This window comes from Magnolia sinica, chromosome 18 (assembly GCF_029962835.1).
Source record: "Magnolia sinica isolate HGM2019 chromosome 18, MsV1, whole genome shotgun sequence".
NCBI classification, from domain to species: domain Eukaryota; kingdom Viridiplantae; phylum Streptophyta; class Magnoliopsida; order Magnoliales; family Magnoliaceae; genus Magnolia; species Magnolia sinica.
This window is the reverse complement of record NC_080590.1, coordinates 14,667,501-14,691,552: the sequence shown is the minus strand read 5'-3', so window position 1 is coordinate 14,691,552 and position 24,052 is coordinate 14,667,501. Positions and strand designations below refer to the sequence as shown.

The window sequence follows — 24,052 nt, the reverse complement described above, 5'->3', positions numbered from 1 at the left end:
AAATAAAAATAAAAATAATCAGGAACTGAATAAAGCTGCCATCTATCTTTCAATAAAAGCCACAGACCTTTCTACCATACAAGCATGGTCATATTACTTTTGGCTGGGAAAAATACCTATTTAGAATTATCAAATCTCAGGAACCCAGATAAAATTCCATGAAGCATCTAAATCTGTTTTTTTTTTTTTTTTTTTCATTATTTTCTACAAAACTGGTATGCGTTGCTTTGCTTTGCCTTGCCATTAGATCCTTCCCTCATGATTGATGTAAATCTGGAGCCACCCAAAGCTTTACCTTCTTGTCAGCACCAGCCGTGGCTAAAACCGTGGCAAGGCTACCCCCTGTAAGAAGAGAGATGGGTGTGAGGCAGTTTTCTAATGGTACCAAAGAGGAAAGATGATATTTGTATTTTGATGAATGTGCACAGTGGTTACCATTGGACCAGTTATCTCTAGTAACAGAGATAACAAATGTGGTAGACTTTATGGTACTTGGATTCTCACATGTCCATCTTAAATGGACAATCACGCATTCAATCTTGAGGTCTCACACACCTCTTGGTATGATACACACCTCTTTTCTAATCTACCAGTCTATATCCACTGATCGTTGCAAGTGAAAAATGGTTGAAGAGTTTCTCTTTGTTTGTTATTTACCTAAAAACAGCCCTTAACCGACTAATGAGAGAGGACTCACTTGTTGATATAAAGTCTTACTATGACATATGAGGCCATCTTGGCCAATACAGCAATCACAACACCTGGCTAACACAGAGAAGAACGGATCAAGTTTTTGATGTGATCTGACTCGAATCAGATCCAGGCCACTGTGGAGTCCATAAGCAAGAGGACCATCTGACCATTTTTTTTAAAGCTCAGCAGCTCGGACACTTGTGGGTAGTCCTAACTGACTCATAGCAGTATAACCTGAGTAGCCAGCCCAAAGTAGAAGCCATGGGAAAAAGGCATGCACATAGCAGCTAACTTGGAAAGCCCCTAAGTTGATTCACGAGTCACTGAGTCAGGCCAGCTCAAGTTCCCAGCAAACAATGTCAATAGTCTGAGTTTTTGAACCATGGTCTCTAACTGGGCTCATTTGTATGCATTGAAAGAAGAGGCATAGACATAGAGAGATGAATATTGAAATTTCTAAGTTGCGCATTGATTCTGAAAGATCTATGATTTGTCCATCGAACTGTCTGATGGTTGCAAGTATTCTAGGGATGAAGATAGAAATTGGTAGAGAGAGAGAGAGAGAGAGAGAGGTACTTACCCATTGGAATGGTCCGGGGTGCCCAAGCAATGCCTGTGATATCACCTGCATGATGAATAGAGTTACACTGGTTACATGAAGAGATTTTGTAAGGTAATTTAAATGGAAATGTTTAGCGTGTAGAATATCAGCAACCATGCACCATCTCGAGCAAACCAACATAAGAGTCATGCACCACTTCGATCATATGTAACTGATTCACAGTAAGTTTGCTCTACATGGCTCATAACTAATTGTACACATGGAAACACTAACAATAAAAGAGGCTTAGCTAAATAGAAAATTACAAGACTGCCACTATCGAATGTGGTAGGTCATTGACTTATATTGGGGAATCAATACCACTTGACTAATCAGGTCTATCTTGCTGTAAGAGACTGACAAGTAAGAATGTCACATCTAGTTTGTAATAAGCTTGCAATTATGAAACCCAAAGTAGCTTATGCACTAGGAACTCTTCTCAATATTAGCTTTACTCAACAGTTCAAACTAATGTTACTGTTCAAAAAAAGTACAGAATATGTTCAGAAAGTCAGATTCAACTATGGAATGTGCCACTGGATACTGAATTCCAATCGGTTGGTTTTATGAAAACCTGACCAATTTTATAAAGGAAAAGAAACAGCTGAATTGACACCAATTGCATAAAGGAAAAGAAACAGCTGAATTGACCAAACGCACTACTTCCTGACAAAAATGTAGTTCAGACAGAGTCCTAGTAGCCTAGCCAAACTAGCCGACTGAGCCAAGTTCGATATCTACCAAAAAGTTTTGCAAAATCAATTCTAACCACAGATACAATAATCAGTGAATCAGATTGGAAAAGAGCAAGGACAGAATGGCAAACGCTTATACCTTCATGTGATTTTTCAGCTGTATCCAAAACCTTTCCAGTTTCAGCACATAACCATTGCAATGTGGAACCATGGGTTGCTGCCAATATCTTTCCATCAGGTGAAATGCTAAGCCGGTCATAATGCAGAGTTGAGCCACTGGCATCATGAAGTGGAATTGGAAACACCTTCAAAGTCTTTGGGTCCTCATCAAGATGATAGCGAACTATTTAGGTAAAAGGAAGTCAGTGAACCAGTGAAAAAAAAAATTTCTGTAAAAACAAAAGAATAAAAAATAAAAATAAAAAAGATAATTAAGCTTTGGTGTTGACATTGACCTATACAGCTTATGGATGATATTAAGGCCTTTGCATTTGAAGCATGAATAGCATATGAAGTTCATGTATAAACATGTCTGACCTAGCATTAAACTTAAAGTTCAGCATTAGGAAATAATACATATTGGTATTGTGCTATGCATATTTCCTCAAGGCAAGATTTTATCTGCCAGTGCAAGAAACACACACAAAAGAGCAATCCATATGCATGTGACGCACTGTCATGTGTGATGCAAGATCATTTATATACTCCAACCAGGGATTACCAGGAGTCAACCAATCTACGAAGAGCAGATCATCCTGAAACAGTCACTCCCAAAGAAACCATGGATAAGCTCGTAAGGCTTTAATGCAAACAACCAAGGCATTTGAATATGAGAATCTGCTGTCTACTTTGTGTTATTAGCTTTTGAAAGCAAGTCCTTTGAATTCTGAGAGATGCCAAGAAGGAAGATCTCCAGTCAGGGAGGATGAACGTGCTTCTCACCCCTCTAGATTTTCACCAAGAGTCATCAAGGAGTACGAGTACGAAGTACGAAGAAAGGAGCACCCTCACCAAAAGAATTGGCATGATCACAAACAGGTGCAAGAGGGAGACCAGGAAGATATCTATGGGGGTTCCTCTTCCTACTATTGAATAAATCATGATCGGAGTGATTATAGCAAACAACCCTCTTCTCGCCATTCCAAAGAGTGGTCTACGGTTAAAGCTAAGAAGAAGAATTACCAGCAGTGGAAGAATCCAGTTTCCATAAACCCTCTGAGGGTGCTCCCAACCTTATACATAGCAAATTTTCCAGAAGAGTCGATGCATACCAACTTTCAGAGGGTTTTTAACAAATTCAGTGTGGTTAGGTAGGTGGTCATTCCTGAGGAGAAGGGTTCTGCAGTCATGAGGGGTTTCACTCTTGTGTGATTCAATTCCAATGAGGAAGTGCAGAAGGCAGTGGAAGAGATGATTGGAAAAAAAGGAGAAAAAAAAAAATCTATGGTAAAGTCATTAGGGTGAGTGTTGCCCATTTTGGTCCAAATAAGGCCAACCTCAAGATGGCCAGTGAGGTGGCCCGGCACAACCCTAATCGCCCTAAAGTTTGTGCCTTCCCTGTCAGGGATGGAGAAAGGGGTGTCCGCACCCTTAGTGCAGTCGAGGAGATCTTTCAAGGAAGCCTTGATTGATGGTAGGAGATCCACAACGGTTTCCGCCCCCCACACCCCCCCCAGCTGCTGCGCCTGAACCATACTCGCCTTTCTTCCGTGATCCAAGTCTCCTGGGAGAGTCTCCTACCATCAGAGTTTTGGAGGATGTTTTCCCTAGAGCAGCCGAATACTTCCAATGGTCGGTTGTGGTTACCCTTAATCGAGATTCCTCTATTTAAGACCTTTATTGGTGGTTTCAAGTCTTTCTGTCTTTCGGCCAGTATAATCTGGTCATCAGGCTCCTACTTTTAACCAGCGTTCAAATTATCTCCGATATTATCTTTATCTCCAGCTCAGCGATACCGATAACACTGGTAGCCATACCGATAACGCTGGTAGTATAAACAAAAAAATCCAGGTATTAGCAATGTATCCCCAAGTATCGCCAACGTATCAATATCACTAATGTAATCGCCAATATTTTCAACTATGTAAATTCTAGGTGTCGCTTGTATTACCAATGCATCAATATCACCAATGTATCACCAATATTTTCGACTATTTAAATTCTAGGTAATTCTTGTATCATAAGTGTATCGACGATATTTCAATAATATCGCCAACGAATTGATATCATTAAAATTTTGTTTACTAGGAAAAAATTTATTTGAATTTTTTTTCATGGGCACATGGTTGTATGTGGTATTCAATTTGTCATTGATAATATTGATAATATCTCGATATTATCGATATCGTAACATGCGCGATATTGAGACCACAATCTTCTGTTTCCTTTTCAATTGTTGATGATTTCTTGGAGAAATATCATGTGTTATTGATATTTTGCAATATCGATGGATGTTTGGATGGAAGGTTGGATGGTTTAATAGGCCGAATGGGAGGGTTAGATTGATTTCTTACAACAACACATGCTTTTAAGGCCCCATTAAATGGAAACTTGTTATGTATGCATTCTTTTTACAATTTTTTCTCTAAATATGTATATTTTAACATCTCCTCAAGTTTCGCTAAAAATTCTACCATTTTTCCCATGTTTCCCCGCATTTCCGATTATCAGCGATATTATCGGCAATATCGATATTGTTTCCATATCCCTGGCCAGCGAAACTTGTAGCGATACCGATACTTCGAACATTGTTTCTAACGTAGTGTGGGTTTCTCTCTTTCCAAGTGCGGACGTTAAGGACATCATCTCCGCCAGAAACCACCACATCTTTGGCCTAGTGAAGATCTGTAAATGGTCTAATTGGTCATCTTTTGGTACTGAGACGGCTTGATTCATCTTCCCTAATGTCCAAGAGGAGCTTTGGTGTCTCGATTTCTTTGTCCTCCTCGGATCTTGTGTGGGGAAAGTTCTTCAGATTGATCGTGCAACCGAAACGTGGGAGGATCTTCGATCTGTCTGGCTACTCATCAGGTTTAAAATGGTGGAGATTCCTTCCTCTATCAAGATTATTGTGGGTACGCAACAGATTGAGGTTGAGATCCTCTGTGACAACCCCCAGAGACCAGCAGAGGGAGAGGTCCCCGATGATCTTCCGATGATCTTCCTCCACTGTAGTAGAATTCCTTTGATTCTGCCATGCCTGCAGGTCCTTCGATGTCGGAACCCTATGGAACACCGATCCGGACTCTCCACGCATTCGAAGAAGCTAACCACGTGTGTCTTACCACTGCCCGGCTACACATTGCCCCATTCCAGCAACGCGTTATGTGCCTTCTGCCACGTGTGCATGATGGTCAAGAGGTGTTTCAGAAAGCTTTTTGCAATTCTCCCAAGATCTCGACGATTTTATCGTCTGATCATCTCCTCTCTGTCGATATCTCGGGCGTGCCATTTCCTCCTACGCTAGGCTTAATGTAGTCACAGATCGAGAATACTTCGAATTCTTCAAGGTCCGTGTTGGTAACGTGTTAGCCAATGATGCATTCTTCGGCAGTGAAACAATTAATGAAGCCGATCGCATGTGAAGAAAGGCCCACCTCGGTAGCAAAGTCGTCGTCGTGGCAAGCTAATAATAGAGACGACTTTAATGCGCATCCCACTCCTTCAAGTCTCTTTGAAGACACAGGCCTCAAGGTGAGGCGACTGCCAGGTTCTTCGATTGTGGAGACAATTGATATGTCCTTGGATGCGATGAACCCAACTAACGGTTGTATCTCTCAGATAGACAAAAGTACCCATGGAATTTCTCACAGGGGTGTCGAGATTCCTACAGAAGATAGTTTGGAAGATGATAGTCCTCCACATATCTAAAGATGTTTGCTCGGAATGCAGCGTCGAGCCAAACCAAGAGCTTTATGTTCTTTCCCTACAGCACTTCTCTGAGCCTACTCCCTTTGAGAAAGTTGGTTTGATAAAAGTCTCCCTGTCTAACTTACCTACTTACCTACTCTCATTGTTTCAATGCCCAAAGTTGATAATTCAAAAAGTTGACAAATTTTGGAGACAATTCATGTGGAATTCGAGCGAGGTTGGTGGTCAGTTTCCCCTTCTTAAATGGAGGTTTGTAATCTGTATTCTGAAGGGGGGGCGAACATCCGAAACATTGAGACAATGAATATTGCTCTCCTTGGGAAATGGGTTTGGAGGTTTAATGCTGAGAAGGGTGGTCTTTGGAGACAGATTGTTGCTGCCAAATATGGTATTTCTCATCTAGGTTGGTGGGTGAAGTAGTCCTCAATGTGTTGTGCTTCCTTTCTTTGAAAAGGAATAGCTAGGGTGGCCCCCCCTGATGTTTGATAGATGTCAGTTTTCTCTGGGTAATGGTATGACTATTAGGTTCTGGTTGGATTGTTGGGACGGGAATTCCATGTTAGCCGAATCTTTTCCTGTGCTCTTTGCAACGACCAATAGCCCGAATATCTTGGTCAAGGAATGCTTTGTCGAACACGAGGGAGTTGGAACGTGGATTCCCCCTACCAGAAGAACTCTATCTAAAGTTCAACTGCAGGATTTGACCTTGTTTATTTCTCGGTTACAGCTTATTGCTCCCTCTCCAAATTCTGAAGATGGATTAAGATGGACTCTCGCTAGATCAGGGCGTTTCTCAGTGAAGACGTTCTATACCTCCCTTTCTTCATAGAAAGTTTCAGCTTCTTCTCACACGGGCCCAATATGGTCTTATGGTGTGCCCCCCAAGGTCGCGGCTTTCAGGCGGCTGGCTAGTAGGAATTGCATTCTAACGATCAATAACCTTAGGAAGAGAGGACTTGTTATCCCGAACATTTGTCTCCTCTATTTATGTGCAAAAGAAACAGTTGACCATTTGTTCATTCATCATTACCCGTTTCCGCTGACATTTAGTGGCGCATCCTCCGCTATGTTGGCATTTCGTGGTCAATGCCATGGTCGGTAGAAGCTCTCTTCTTCAATTGGCATGGAGAACCTGGAGGAGTGCTTGGGAAACGGAAATGGCGGATCATCCTTCTCGCGGCTTTTTGGGCAATTTGGGCTGAAAGAAACAATCGTTACTTTAGAAATATTAGTCTTCGGCCGGGGTTTTCTCAAGGGTCCTAGTCTTGTTCCGAGATTGGGCTCCGTAGTTTTGCCGTTAGTCTTTTGGGGTTTTCTTGCCGGGAATGGGTCTGGTTGTTTGTGTTTGGTTCTGTTTTGTTTAGTCTGTCTTCTTTAGGTTTCTTCTTTTCTTTTTGTTTGTTTTCTGTTTGGGTCTGTTTTGTTTCCCTTCCCTTTAATAAATTCTCATCTTTCAAAAAAAATCTACGTAGAAAACACACACACATAATATGTGAATGTACACACACAGAACATACAATGGCCATCAGAAGCACACATGTTCACATACGCACACAGTGATTACCAGGAGTTACCAACCAATCAAACCAAAAAAAAAAAAAAAAACGCGCACATTATATAAGGATATGTACAACATACAAAAACTATCAGGGGCACAGTAATTATCAAATTTCTTCAGCCTGAAGTATGTCGAAAAGCTTAATAAAGACTGCAGAACTGAAATTCAATGGAACAAGCCTACCATTGATATTCCATACTCTTATGGAGCCATCCTTGGAACCTGTAATAATCTGTTCTGAATTTGGCGTGAAGCACAACCATGTTACTGCACTCTGGGCATCAATTTGAAAAAAAACATTTAGAACATAACCGAAGGACATCCAAAAGACCATCAAGGTATTGTAGCAACTCATTCTAATTGACCATGCAATTAATATTCAAAGAAAATAAACAAGGTGACCATGTACGGGATCGACAAATCGACAAACCCCGGCCTTCAATCCAAAAGAAAACAAAAGCAAAGGAGAAGGGAAGTCAAGAAAAGTCAGAAAGTATTTGGATTGCAAATTACAATCCAAACACCCACCCAAATTCAAGAAGAATGGCTTTCAAGCCTCTTGCTCTAAGAAATGAAATTTCATTCAAATTCAATCAAAAGTCCTTCCAATCCTTCCAACATTGTATTTATAGAAGAACCCTAACTAACCTCTAACAAATCTTGGTGATTAGTGTGTTTCAACTAATCAAAACAAACTCTAACAATCTTATAACCTCCTAACTAAAAACTAACAAGGACAAGGAATGATCAAACTAACCCCACAAGAGCTCAAAATTACTAACAACCTTAAATCCTGCAAAAATCTAGATGACCGTGTGTGACCCTTCCTCTCGATCTTGGCACTCAAGATAAGTGGACCCAACATGGACTGCATCACAAGACAAATTCTAGCAGTCAAACAAATCCACAGCTCAAACTGCAGGGGTCCATGTAAGATAACAATGGAAAATGTTGTAAAGATCACAGCTCACTCTAACCTCTAATCTTGTTTAACCAAAGACCATCTATATCCTGTTCTCCATGGACTGTTTAGAGTAGAAAGGGCAGAAAAGAGGTGATCCAATTAACTGGTTATTTTAACTTGTATATAAGGCAGGTGGAAGCTCTCTCTGTGAACATCAAGCTCCTGCTTCCATATCCCAGTCAAAACAACCTCTTAAATGTCACCATATTAGGGATTGGATACGTGGGAAAAATTTTCGCAGGATCTTTACTAAGGGTGAGGAAATTTGTTTTGAGGTAGCTATTTGACTGGAGACATTGTATGGTGCCAAGTGTTGAGCAGTTAGAGGGCAACATGAACAGGGATTGAGTACCGTGATAATGAGTTGAGAATGGAGCTATTCAAAGCCAGTGAGAGTGGTCCCATTAAGAGATAAAATGGTGGTGAACGGATTATGATGGTTCCAACATGAGCAATGAAGACCAACGACCGAAGATGGCTCCAGTAAAGGAATGAACTTTGATTAGAGTTGAACAGCCTGAAAAGAGAACGAAAAGGCAATGAAGACTGAAGACCGAAGACCAAAGATGGCTCCAGCAAGGAAGGAACTTTGATTAGAGTTGAACAGACTGAAAAGGGAACGAAAAGGAGTTGGGTCGAGGCGATTAGAGAGACAAAGGAATTGGACTGAGGTGGTGAAGGATATGACGGCTCATTCACTTGCCGAAGATAGGGCCAAATAATTGGCGAAATAGATTCCCTAAAGCCTGTAGAGATATGTTTGCATACATGCCTGTACTGCATGTCCATTTGTTTCTATTTTGTTAGTAAACATGCAGATTCATGGTCTCCTTTTATTAATATCATTAGTGTGGTTGTCTATAAACAATGAACACAACCAGACCCAGTCTTCTCTATCTCTCCCCTCTCTCACTCTTCCTTCATTCTTCTCCCAGATCTTCCATTCCTTTTCTTTTTATCCTAGAGATTCAATTTGGTATCAGAACGTGATTGAAGTGCTAATCACAGCCTAGGATTGTGGGGCCCAGCCGCTAACGTCATCAGCCATACGGATGACATTAACACAGTATGGCCATGGGTTCCCACGAAGGAAAAAAAAAAAAAAAAAACGGCTTAATAGAGCATGATTTTAGATGTTCTATGGTGATACTTTTTTTAATGGAATTTTTTATAAGATTTGATAAGTGTTTTCTCAGATGGAAGCAATTCCCTGCTTGTGGAGTCTTTTTTTAAGGAGATTTGAGGCTTTTATTTGGTCTGTGTGATAATTTCCAATGTCTCAAAAGTAGATCCAAGGCAATCCATTGAGATTTGAGGAATCCCTGAAGATTTGTGGGATAAGTTTGCCTGCCAACCATTTCTCTGGTATTTTTGCTTGTGTTTGTACTGCATTTTACCTATTTTCTTAATACTTCTGGTCGGTCTAATTATTTAAAAATATTTTAGACCTATTTTGATATTATTCTTGGAGTTGGGATGAATGTTGGTTGAATGATGGCTATGTATGTGCAGACAGGCTGTGCTATGTGCCTAATTGTAGGGTTGTCAATGGATACCCAGACGACAACCCATTTTTTTGAGGCTAGGCCAATTCGGTGCCATATTACATATTGCTTCAGGCCGATAAGGATACAATATGGCCGTATTGGCCGATACAATACTGATAACTCATAATAGAGTTTAAACTACTCCACTCATTCCCATTTCAATCTATTTTATACATTTATTTGGTATGATTTCAAAAGGAAAACAAAGGTAGCCCTCTTCAAGCATCCAAAATATGCAAAAGAGTACCTAAAAAAAGAAAGAAAAAGTAAACCACAAATAAAAGGAAAAAGTATGAGAATCAAGCTTCAAAACTATTGTGCACACTGGCGCTTTAAGAAAGTTGCCTTTTTAAAGATAAAGAAACTCTATTAGAAGAAATGCTAAAAGGCGATAAACGGCTTACAACAACGACCCACCTAAGAAGAGGAGAAAGAAACAACAAAAACCCTTAAGGACAATGCCTAATCTAACACTTGTGACTTTGCCCTCCAAAAAACCTTCGACGTTGATCTGCACTTATCTCGAAAACACCAAATGGCTCATAACCTTGCTAGCAAAGCTGGCCTCCAGAAGATGTTGCCCTTATTCCTAAAGCCACCCCCATGCCAAGGTAAAAACATGCCGTCAATGGATCCCAGCAACACCCAATGAATGTGAAAAAGGTCAAAAATCCTCTCTCAAACCGATCTTGTGAATGGACAGTGGATAAACAAGAGGTTTACCAATTCCACATCACGCAAGCACATAGGGCATGCATTAGGGATGATGAACGACCACTTTCAAAGATTTTGAGGGTAAGGACTATGATACTTTCCACCAACCATATGAACGCAGCAACCTTTGGGGGAGCACTGTAATGCCAAACATGAGACGCAAAACTCGAGCATGCATCAGGCAATACCTGAGCAAGTAATCCACAGAAAGATTGAATGGAAAATACGCACGATTTATCTTTCCTCCAAAGCAAGGCACCCTTCCCCTTCGGCACAAGGTGAAATTCATGAAGACACTTAAGGATCCAAATGAAATCATCCAGCTCATTGTCTGTCAGGTTCCTCCTACAAGGAGGCGACCACACCATCTCCCTACCAACTACAAAGAAACAGCAAGCGACTGGAATGTTTGCCTTCAAAGCTATCCTTGCCAAACCTTAGGAATTCAGCTTAAAGCAGCTCCTCTCCTAACCACATGTTCTCCCAAAAGCGGACTCTTTCTCTGTCCCCTACAGAGAACAACACCCACTCTCCTTGAAGTTGTGGGCCATGCTTTCCACTGCCTTCTAAAGGCTAGAGGCCTTGTAAAGAGATGATTTCCTGACTCACCATACTCCCTCCTTATTTCCATATTTGCTAGCAATCACTAACCACCACATTAAGAAAGCTACCTTGGTAATCAAATAAACCAAAAGATAAGTTTTCCTCAATATTAAAAATATCGTTTTGTACCTTTTCTGGTTAGAAACATGCGGGAACAAACGCCGTTCAATTCCTTTGAGATATGAGAAAGATATCTTAAATTCTTTTCTCTAGGTTTTTGGGTATTTAATAGAGGATGTAAATAGCTTTTATAAAAAATAAAAATAAATAAAAAGGGGGGGGGAGCAAGTAAATGAACAAATCGATTTTTTTGATACATGTGGAACAGCCAAACTGCATCCCACAATATTCTTACAATTTGTATGAAACGTATGCTTCAGAATATGAATCTTACAAATCGTATAATATGGGTACGATTTTTTAGGGTTTGCAATTCTAGTGATAATTCATGGCGTGCATTGTACAATACAAAATGAATCATGCAACTTTAACAACATTGCCCATGACCATGTTGCAAAGGACTTGGAACCCATTATTGAATATTTTCTTCTCTATCTATGGCAAATATGATGGAGTGGTGAATCTACAAGTAATATATATAGTCCTTCCCCTCAATTTAAGTTCAAACCCTCGGCCCTCGCCCATGAAAAATATAAAAGAATGAAAATTTCCAATCCTTCTCTTTGTTATATCACAAGGGTGGCAGTGCCATTGATTAAGAAGAGGTTGGCTATTACGTTTACCCTCCTCTCAACATGGGCAAATGGAATGTTTTTTAATCATAATAAACAATCTCCGCAGTTGGAAAACTCCTGTGTGGATCTGAGACCAAGGTTCATTTTAGTTTTTGGTGGTATCGTTTGTGTTTTTAGCGGGTATTGTTTACATTCTTCCTCTCGTGGTTTTGGGGTCGAGCCCATCGGCTTTTGTTTGGAGCTACGGAGCCCCTCCAATGATGGGCTTTTGCGTGGTTGGTGTGTAGGAATCGGATTCTCACTATTGAAAATCTCCAAAAGAGGGAGATGGATATTCCCAATATGTGCTCCTTATGCCTTGGTAAGGCGGAATCAGTAAACCGCTTGTTTATTCAATGCCCATTCTCAAGATCCATATAGAAGCATTTTTTGGGCACTTTCAACGTGCCTTGGGTGATGCCAGGAAGTAGTGATGATCTAGGTCTAGCTTGGCATGGAGGCTGGTCTGGAAAGGAAGGCAGAAAGCTTTAAAGGCTCTCTTTTGTGGCTATTTTGTGGTCCATTTGGGGCGAAAGAAATGATCGTTGTTTTCACGACAAAAGTGGGTCGCTATCTGCTGTCATAGTGAGGGCGGCTTCTTTTGCTAAGGATTGGACTTGTAATTTGAATATCCCCACTGATTGTTTCTCTTAGTTGTTTCAGGGCTTTTTTGTTTGTTGGCACTTTTTGCACTTTTAATGAAATTATCATCTTTCAAAAAAAGGACATAGGAATGACATGAATTCATTCTGGATATAACTGCATCACTTATGGCTAACAAGACATAGTTTTGTCCCCTAAACAACGAAAAATTATTAGGAATAGTTTTTTGTAATCTTTTCAGTTATAAGTGTAATCATGTCTTTTAACGACTATGAAGTTTTGTTGAAAAGTTTGACCACTCTTAGTTTCCCCAGTATTTCCCTCAAGCTGAGATACATTATTCAATACATAGAATATTTCCCAATGTTTCCAACGATATTTCCATATCCCAAGGGTTGAATGCATGGTGCAACACTGATTCATAAATAATAATAATAATAATAATAATAAAGGCTCCAGCTTGAGAGGCAGTGTAGAGAGAGTTATTAGTCAGGCATGTATTATTTGTCTATTTGTTTCTATTATGTTTGTAGTCATATGGAGTGCCATAATGGTCTCCTTTTAGTAATATCATTAGTGCAGTTGTCTTATAGACAATACAAGCAACTTTTGGCATGGTCTTCTCTCTCTTCTTCTCTTCACCCACTCTTTTCTCATTCTTCTCTTGTAAATCCTCCATTCCTTTTTTTTTTCCTTTTATCCTGGAGATTCAACTAAGCCGAGCCTGATAGTTGGTACCAAGAGTGTGATGATGATGAGGATGATGAGGATGATGAGGATGACAATCTTTAAAAGGGGTTGACTCATTAGGCAGATTTGGACCATGCGAATCTTTATGTTGCTCCAGAAGCTAAGAGGCCCTTCCCAAATCAGATCCAAAAATGTGCATGCCAGATGCTCTCTAGTATTATCTTCTTCTGAATCAGATAAGAAAATGTGCATAGCATATGATCTCTATTAATTATCTTCATAGATAAAATTGCCAAGTATTAGATAGCTAATGTTGTGGTCCTGATAATTAACCACTTGTACTAGAATACAATGTACTCATCACCTCCCTCCCTTCCCAAGTGCTTATCTAAAAGCAACCCTGGTAATCCTAAACACCAAAAATAAGGTGGGACATAACCATTGGCAAAAAATAAACAGTGAGACCAGAACATGGCATTGTTAGCACCAAAAATATGCTTCTAAACTTAAAGAACCTCAAACAACAATATTTGATACCGCCACAGGAACATCTACACATGACGCGTGGCTGTGTGTAAAACATCCATGCATAAAGCAATCAGGGTATTCCACTCAAGTGGGCCATATCTTTACAGAAGTAATGGACCGTTGAAAAACTCATAGTCCACATTCAATATACACATGACCCGCCTTTTTTTTTGCCAGGTGCACGGTGGATCCCACCTTTCACGACTCAAATATCCCACAAATGTGACACGCCATGTGTCAATGCACATTTAGAGGTCCATGTGGCATAGACACTATTCTTAAATACATATGGTACGGGAGAAAAGGGCAACAAAAGTTGCATTTGATATACCTCAAAAGTTCAGTAGAATCTTTCATGCCATAAAAAAATAAAAACCAAAGACTGCTTCATGAATTTCATATGCAGTATGCATAGGACATCTAACTAATGGGAAAATGCATCATTACCTTGTGTCCTTTAAGTTGCATAGCTTTCAAAATTTCCTTCACTGAACCATCCTTGGAATATATGATCTCCCAAACCTACCAAGACAAATTGTAAGCAACAACAATCTCAACCATTAGTTCAGGAATTTTAACTTCCATGGTGAGCTTTAGCATTGAAGCATTGTCAAGGACATTCTAAAAGGTTTTTTTTTTTTTTTTTTTTTTTTGAGCAATAAGGACGTTCTAAAAGTTGAATCTAAAATTATAAAGCATTCAAACCAAGGAATTTTGTTTAATGGTTCAAATCAAGGAACTCTCTTGAAGGCATTCGACCAATAAATTAAAGCTGGTTAAAATGACCAAAGCCTATTCATCCCTATATGTCAGTTTCAGTGTAGTGTTTTACAGAGTTTGGGGAAATTCAAAAAGAGATTTTCTCTGGCAAGGTGCAGAAGAAAGAAATGAGTGCCACCTCACAAATTGGGGGGAGGTATGTAAGCCGCATTAGCATGGAGAGGCAGGAATAAAATCATATAAATTTTACAAATACAGCATTGTAAGAGAAATGGCTCTGGGGGTTGGGGTTGAGGACAGTAATCCATTAACAAAAAGACGTTGGATGCTAGTATGGGGATGTGCAAATTGGTGCCTTACCAAAGAAGCACCCCAATATAGGACACCAAGATCATGGAAGCCGGAGTTCGAATTGTAGTATTTTCAGAGGTGATCGTGTGTAAAATTGGCAATGGTTAGCTATGTGGTTCTAGGAGAGCGTGTAGTGCAAATAATAGATCCCTTTGTCATATCTATGCACTTTTGTGAATGTTAGTTGCAATGTGAGAGGTCATGGTCTCTCAATGCTTTAATACCATCAGAGAATAGGTGTTGTGGACACTAGCATTTCAAAGGGATCTCCTAGAAGAGGAGATCAAGGAGCTTTTAAGCCTCATGGACACCTCAACGGGTCAAAACTGATGCATAGTAATGGTATCTGGAAAAATAAGGGAATTTCCAGGTGAAATCATTTTTGTTCATAGATAACAGAGAGTGATAGTAGCATGGAGAGGGCTTCAATAGGCAAAAACAGTAAGCATCTTTGGCCACCAAGGGTAATTGCTTCATGTTGGCTTGTTGAAAAGGATAAAGTCAGAAAGTGCACACTACTGGTAATTTGACAAGGAAGGCGATAATTACAAATGTTTCATTCTTCGCCTCCGGAAAGAGAAATCAGCAGATCATTGTTTCTGCACTGTGGTTTCAGGGAGTGCGGTTTCAGGGGGCTGTTTGGGGGATATTCTTTGACCTATTTGGGATGGCCTGGGTGATGCCAGGGAAATTTGTTGGTATTCAAGAGTGGAAAGCGGGTTCGGAGGGTAAGGAAGATTACTTTGTGGCGCCTTGCACTGATAGCCAGTTTGTAGTTGATTTGGAAGGAAAGTACAATAGGACGTTTTGTAACAAGTCAGAATCATGTACTGAAACCTTCCTAAAAGCCATGGGTTGGGGGGGTTGGTTGGGAGCTTTCATTGCAGTTGTCAACCTACCTCATAGTCATGAGTTTCTCTTGTAGCATATTTTGTTTTCCAAAAAAAAAAAAGGGTAAAGGGAGGTGCTCTTGCAAAATGAGGAGAGGAACTCAAGATATATTAAGGTGTTACTAAAGCATAAATGTTACCCCTCTAGGTCACAATAATCAAGATATTAATATTTTGGGAGGAAGGTCCTTGAAGTCTTCAATAAGAATTCAAATTTGAAACACGAGCTGTAACAAGTAACCACATGTTATGGGTTTACTGAGAGATATGCATTTAAACAAATTGAGCAAAGATGCAATGTAACGCAGAATATATTCTAAGGTATAAAAATGACATTTAAATATGATGCTAAAAACCATGATTAAATAATCAACGCTCTGCAAGGTCAATGAGTCTGGACCCAGTCAAGACAAATTTCACACCTACAGCGTAATATTCAATACCAGAGAAAAACTCAATGCAGCGCTCAAAAAAGTTGTGTAGCAACCTGAATACATTTTTAGCACCCAATCGGGTGATAGGTTCTTTTGCACAAACCGGAGCCACAAATGAAGACAAGATTTCTGAATCCATGCCAAGTTTTTAAGTTTACAAGGGCCAGACTGTGTGAGACTTGAGCTAACAACAATCCATCACATCTTTCAACAACCTTCTTTCATACTGTGCAATCAATATACAGTCATGGATTGGCGTAATTAAAAAGAAAAACATTATAGAAATGACCAACCTTCACATCCGCTGTAAAAGCAGCTGCAGCCAGAAAACGACCATTTGGAGATACAGTTGCCATGTTGTTTTTGAGCTGATTTGTGTCAACATTCCCCAAGATCTTTCCACTTTTTCCATGCCAGAGTATAATATCAGTACCTGAAGATAACGGGCATTCAACAGAGTTGAACAAAACAATGTTTAATCAAAATTTTGCAGTTAAACTATCACATGCCCTCCACTGATCTTCAAAGAATAGAGGAGACTCTTCTCCAGGACCAAAAAGAGAGACAATGTGCAATTATGCAACTGTGACAAATGCTGGTAGTCTCGGACAAGTTCTTACACCGAAGCATATATCCTTGTTGTGTGTACAGTGTACGCAAAGGCAGGGTTGGTAGGTAATGTAATAGAAGGATTTATCAAGAGAAATTGTATTGTAATAGAAGTTCGCCTGTAACAGTCGTTTTATATTGGTTGATGACTTTCAACATAGAAGGTCCCCTCTAAGAGCTGTTGTACACATCATGTGGTTTGTTGGTCTCACAATGGAATTATCCAGCGTTGCAGCAACAAAGAGAGTTCCCCTGTCATTGAAATGTGCAATGTGTTGTCTACATGTTTGCAGTATTTGGAACATCAAATACGAATAAAACTAGTAAGTGTCACCAAAACAAACATTATGTTTGCTGATATGAAGATACCACTGAAGAACTAGATAATCCAAACAACTCGAAAAATAATCAAACTGAAAAGGGAACGTCCATGTACTGAACAATACCTATATTCTTACATTTACCAAGCTAATCAGTCTGCATTTATTTTTTAGCTTTGCACTAAATTGCAATTTTAGACTGTAAAATCTGCTGCAGGTCAATTCAATATTTTTGAAAGAAGGTCCTATCAACTGGATCATCAATGGTAAAATGGATGACTGGAAACTGAGAACTCCGATGATCTCAAGATATGAAGCATCACTACAAGGTCTGTCAAATTGGAAAGTAATGGCACCACTACAGCAAACAAATCTGCAGCATGTGAAGAAGCTTCAGATTTCCACATATTCAAGTGGAGGTTACTATTGTCTGACAATCAAAGATGAAGAACAAGCTTCAAATCAAGGAAAATAAAAGAATTTGCATCCAGTAGTCAATCCACACCTTCTGAACACGAACAAATAATCGTGCTCCCATCAGCACTTCCATAACTAGCAGTGGTTCCAACTAGAGTAATGATATTCCTTTTGTCATGGACTTTGTGATGCTCCCATTTGATTTCTGGTAGAGGAAGCTTGGGTTGCTGCTTAGCTTCATTGTCAGATTTAGCAGTTGCTTCTCCATACATGTATAAGGAAGACCCAGTTAGGGTTTCTGCAGCCACAACAAGAGATGATGCTCCCTCAGAAAAGACAATGGCTGTCGGGTGGCACCCAGCAGGCAAGTTAACCCTCAGAAATCTGCACAGCAGTTGCATCAAAAATAATCATGATGCAAGAAAGAATATTGACGAGTCAACTCCAAGTGCCCGAATGATATATGGAGATTGAAGTGTTAAGGCTTCTAAAAATGGCTTAATAGAAGTCTTTCGCATTCGGTCTCTCTTAATAGAATTCTTTGCCTTTCAAAAAAAAAAAAGGCTTCTAAAAATGGAAGAGAAAGGCATACTTGAAGCTTTTACTGGAAGCATCATCCAACTTAAAAACCCTGACCACTCCATCTGCACAGGCTGTGAACAGAAAGACAACAATCTATAAGAGAAGCATTTAGCGGGCATGAATTAGATCTGAGGGAAAAAAAAAAAAAAAACAGCCAATGGGAAGTAGCATCTCCCAATATGAGAGGTAAGATGAGCAACACACACAAGCAAATAAAATAGAAGGACATGTCAATTTATGAGTAAAAATCAAAGTCATTGTCATATGAAATTGCAACCATCATAAAGGAGTGAATAGTCTACGAAAAGACTTGAGATGTTCGCATATTTTGGGATGCACCAATGGCTAGGCAACTAAGATGGTGAATTGTCATTCAACAAAGAAAAGCATAACTTAATGATGCAATCGCCGCACATCCCACACATGCACACTTTACACGTGTGCACAAGAAAAGGCCCACTTTCCCTTTTTAGCCTATCTCTAATTTCATTTTCTTCCATATCTTTATATTAGGAGTTAAGTAATCTTAGATTTTTCTTATTTAAGTACTTTCTTATTTAAATGCTTTCTTATTTTAGAGATTCTTACTTTAGTGTTTTCTTATTTTACAAATCTTGAATCCCATTTTTAGATTCCATAGATTTTATTGAAGATTGAAAGCACTCATTATAAATAAGGCTTAGGCCTATGGAATTAGACAGGTGAATTATATTTTTTTCAGCAAATTCACTTGTTTCTCTATGGTAGTTGTTGAATGAGAGAGGAGGTGATCTCTAGTACAAGACTAGAGGATTGTTGAGCTTGCTCACAGTCTTGTACTCTTTTCTCTCTTATGGTTCGAACTTCAATCTGGTATGTTGAATCTCATTGCAATTCATTTCTTCCATGATCTAGTTGCATTAAATTGGTATCAGAGCAAGTTCTGCTCTTGGGATTTTCTCTTTCACTTTTCTCTTCTCTTCCCTATCTTGTTTCCACAATTTTTGTCCCTATATTCATCTCAAACCTGGCAATTCTCTAAATCAGCCTATTAATTCAGCCCTTCCATTCAACCACAAACCATATATAATCCCCATCTCACCTAAACTATCACTCTATCCCTATCCCAAATTCCACTAGTAAATAGCCCATACCCTATCATACACCCAACATTCCCAAAACCTTTTTCCATTCCCTATATCCAAAAATAATAATAATAATAACAACAACAACCTTCTTGCATACTCTGCAAAAGCATGTTGTCATATTATAACTAAAAGAGGGACGACTAACAATAGTGAGATGACCATGGAACCTCGGAATGGGACAACATCGACCATGCAAAAAGTGGTCAATTTTATCATGAAACGGTTGTATGATATGGAGACTCGTTTCAAGGTCAAAATAGATACTCTAGAAGGATGTGTTATTGTTCTTCAATAAGTAAGAAAGGGAATCCATCCAAACTGTCGAACATCTATAGATGGCCTTGAAGGAGATTTAGATTTCGGGAATGTTGTCTCAAGGCATCTAGGTTGAAATGGTGATTTCCATGAAGAAAAATATGAGCCTAGCTATGGGGGTCCAACAATATCGATATGCGCAATTGGGAGCCAGAGAAATGAACAACCTCCGACGGGACTGTCCAAATTGTCCCGAAGGAGGGAGGAATGTTTGCATCGCAAAACCCACTAAGCATATCAAGATTGAGATTCTGAATTAATATGGTAAGTTGGATCCCAAAGTGTTCAATGGCTAGCCAAAGTCAATGGAGCAATATTATCGCTGATATGAAATGGAGGAAGCTGTCTAGTTACATTTTGGTGCACTGAAACTTAAGGGCACAAGCTCACGACTAGTAGCACATGGTCGAAGAAGACTTATAACTGTGTAGCTTTCCTCCCATAAGCAATTGAGAGGAACTGAAGGTGAAATTGAAGCAAAAGTTTCTGCCGCTGGATTACAAGACGACTTCTTTCCATGAGCTCATCACACTTCAGCAAGACAATATGATCGTGGAGGAATACACATAATGTTATTATGACTTAGTTATTCGTTGCCACCTAACAGAAACTGAACAGCAACAAGTAGCGCATTATCGCAATAGACTACAGTTCGATATTCAAACAGAACTAGTGCCCGTCTAGCTCAATAGTATAGACAAAGCATATCAAATGGCCCGAAAAGTGCAGGATCAAAAGTTGGTGATAAGATATAGTAATCCTCAAGGAAGGGCCTACGCATCCACATGTCCCTCTACTGGTGGCTCCACAGTGTGTTTACAACCAGTCGCATCCCACAATAACTTTCCCCGGGATTACAAAATTAGTTAGAACTTTGCTTCCAATCCTCTTTCCCGAAGTGATGACATAAAGGGAAAATCTGTCGTGGTAACTCAAGGGAGGTCGACCAACATTTGCTTCAAATATGTAGTCGTGGACACTTGCAATCTTCAATTCTGTGAGGGACAAGAGAGCAAATGGTACAAAGAAAACTTCATTGCAAACCAAGTGGAAGATGAACATGAAAGCGGTCCAAAAGATGACGAGCACAAACCTAAGGCCTATATGGCCTTAACGAAAATAAGTTAACATTGATGGTGAAGAGAATTATGACAACATCAAAAAAGGAGGTCTGAGAGGACTAGTTGAGAGCCAATATATTCCGTACACGAGTATCGTGTGGTGGAAAGGTAATGCGGGGGCATTTTCACACCGGGCTCGAGTGGGATTGCCTGTGAAATGCAGGGGCAAACTCAGGGTAGGCGGCCTATGTGAGGCGGGTGACTCGTGTGAGCTGGTACCTATGTGATTTGAGGCCCACGAGGGGGGTTCGACCGAGGTACTAACCCGTGAGATGTGGGGCCTGGGCTATGAGATAAAATGATCGATTCGCCATGCTCTAACAATTCGAGCTTTTAGCGCAACTGGTTAATTGTCCTGCGTCAAATTGGTACCAGAGCGAGAGGTCTCATGTTCGAGACTCCTCACTGGGGGTGATTAATGTAGAGGCATTTTCACACCGGGCTCGAGTGGGTTTGCCTATGAGATGCAGGGACACACTCGGGGTGGGTGGCCCATGTGAGGCGGGCCCCACCCGTGTGAGGCGGGTGGCTCGTGTAAGGTGGTACCCATTGATTTGGGGCCCACAAGGGATGTTCATCCGAGGTCCTAACCCATGAGATGTGGGGCCTGGGCTATGAGATAAGGGGATTGATTCGTCATGCTCTAACAGTTCGAGCTTCTAGAGCAAGTGGTTAATTGTCCTACATCAAAAAGTTCCCAAAGTCATTATTGATGGAGATAGTAGTATAAACATGGCCTCGTAAAGCATGGTGAACAAGTTAAAACTAAAACCTCACAGGCATCCCAAGCCGTACAAGATTGCATGGGCAAATGACAAATTCATTCGCATGACCAAGAGGTGCTTAGTGAACTTCTCCCTTGGTCGTTACAAACAATCACTTTGGTATGACATAATTCCAATGAAGGTCACACAAATTATTAGGGCGCCGGCAATATACAACAAGGATGTAACTCATAAAGGCTGCAAGAACATGTACAGCTTTATGCACAAAAGAAAGCCCATTACTCTCCAACCCTGTGAAGGATGACAAACTCGAAGAGGCAAAGCTAGCTTCTACAATGTTGGTACAGCCTGATTTATGAACAAAAGTCGCGAACAAGGATTATGTGTTTTGGTAGGATGCAAGATTGATTCAGCTAGAGATGTTGTTGTTCAACCACCTGAAATTCAGGACATTTTGTACCAATAGTAGGATTTGGTCTCTAACAAGCTACCAAGTGAGTTTCTGCCCACACTCGACATTCAGCATGTGATTGATTTAGTACCTAGAGAGCCCTTACCAAATCTTCCAGCATACCAAATGAACCCGACAGAGCATATAGAGCTTCATCAACAGTTGGAAGAATTACTAAGGGTTTCATTCGTGATAGCCTCAACATGGGTGTCGTGTCGGCATTGTTAATGCTAAAGAAGGATGGCAGCTAACGGATGTGTTGATAGTTGTACAATGTGCATCAACAAGATAATGGTAAAGTGCAGTTTTCCCAATCCATGCCTAGATGGCATGCTGGACATGATGGAAAATGCTACGATCTTTTCGAAGATTGATTTGCGAAGCGGGTACCACCAGATAAGAATTCGTCCTAAAGATGAATGGCAACCCACTTTTAAGACGAATGATGGATTATATGAGTGGCTAATCATGCCTTCCAACTTGACAAACGCACCTAATATGTTCATGCAAGTGATGACACAAGTTTCACAGCCATTCATAGGCAAGTTAGTTGTTATGTACTTCAATAGCATCCTCTTCTATAGCCGCTGACGTGAAGATCAATTGGTCCATCTTTGTCAGATGATGAAAGTATTATGCCACGAGAAACTTTGCATCAATTTGATAAAATGTACATTCATGAGTCATGCAGATTGCGCTCACAGTCTGATATTCTAGCATGAAACCTAAACAGGCTAGGTCCAGACCTGGATTTTAATGATATTTATTCAGGCCCAACACAAGAACTAAGGACCACAGGACCGTTAATGACTTCCTTCGGCCATAACCTTCTTTTTTTTTATTTTTTCTTTTTTGGAGGGAGGGGGGTGTGGGAATTCTATTGAGACTAGATATCCAAAGGCCATGATTTTTTTTCTCGCAGCCAAGCCAAATTCAACCTAAAAATAAAAGGAACGTGTATGGTTACCCAGCCTCGATGGGCTTGAAGAGTGGTTTCAAGGTCCGTTTGGATGCAGCAGAAATCAAGGTCGTACTGGTCCAAACCATTCCTCTTTTTTTTTTTTTTCAGCAATAATAGCGAGTCCACTATCGATTTGAATGAAGCGAATCCGATCTGCCACAGAAAAGTGCAAGGGCCCAGTACATTTCTACTGAGAGCTGCAGGAGGGTTTGGGTAGGCAATCAAAATGCACAAGTTCTTGAGATCTAGTAAATCAGGTGATTTGGAACATGTAATTACAAATTGTAAAATTCAAAAGAAGAGGAAACAGAGGAAACAACAAATCACGAAAGCCAGCATTCGAAATTGTATCTACCCGTCGCCAAATTCCGACCGTCGGACGAGAAACAGACTGCGTTAACCGAATCCCCATGACCTTTCAATGTATTCGCGTCAAGGGGATGATGCCGTTTGATCTGATCCTGAAAATCAGTGCCCAGGCGAGAATGAGAAACGCGATGAGAAAAAAGAAGAGCTTAGGAATCTTATGCTCGTGAAGATATATCATACCTTGTCTGCCGTCTGCGAGTGCGAACGCGGATGCGATTTCTTCGAGGTGGATGGTGGAGGCTTCGGAGCCTTCCGATCAACGGCCGGTTCGGGTTTTGCGATCGAACGGACTTCGGTCCTTTTCCTGCGGAAGTAATCTGCGAAGATGAAGAGAACGAGCAGCCCTCCGACGAGAATTGAAAAGATGGAGAGCGGTAGAACAGGAAACCCTAGGAAAGATGGAGAAGATGGCGGGGGAAGCATTTCTCCGGCGGTTGAGAGAGAGGTTTCTCTTCTGTATTTCTAATTTCCACGCGTCTGAACTATGAAGAGGTGAAGCTTCCGGAGCTGGCGATGGAATGGGGCGGGAGGTTTGCTACAATACATCCCGATGTATTACAACAGGATAAGTCGGGACTATATCCGCTCGATCTGGATCGTATTACCTAATCCAGACCGTTGGAAAATCCTAGACTTTCAGATCAATGTCCCACAAAGCAACGGTGGAGCGGACGGAGATGGATTCGGTACTACTACCCCGCCAGTCCCAAGCTCGACACATGCAGGGGCTCTGAGGGGCCACCATGATCTATGGGTTTTATCTACACCGCCCATCCATTTTTCCATATCATTTTAGTATATGGTCCTAAAAATGAGCCATATATAAAGCTCAAATGGACCACACAGTGGGGGTTAAATTA

The 24,052-nt window shown here is 40.4% G+C and overlaps 1 protein-coding gene across 1 annotated transcript; it reads right to left on the bottom strand.

Moving 5' to 3' along the window:
* On the bottom strand, positions 1–23,755 carry LOC131232253 (uncharacterized). The gene is made up of 10 exons (XM_058228473.1): positions 23,373–23,755; positions 23,179–23,284; positions 18,134–18,194; positions 17,630–17,925; positions 16,489–16,628; positions 14,248–14,322; positions 7,601–7,691; positions 2,129–2,332; positions 1,274–1,318; positions 1–342 (listed from the first exon to the last, which is right to left on the bottom strand). Exons 1-10 carry the CDS (start codon positions 23,613–23,615, stop codon positions 257–259), a joined length of 1,347 nt encoding a protein of 448 aa, XP_058084456.1. The 5' UTR covers positions 23,616–23,755; the 3' UTR covers positions 1–256.
* Between the last annotated feature and the right edge of the window lie 297 nt (positions 23,756–24,052).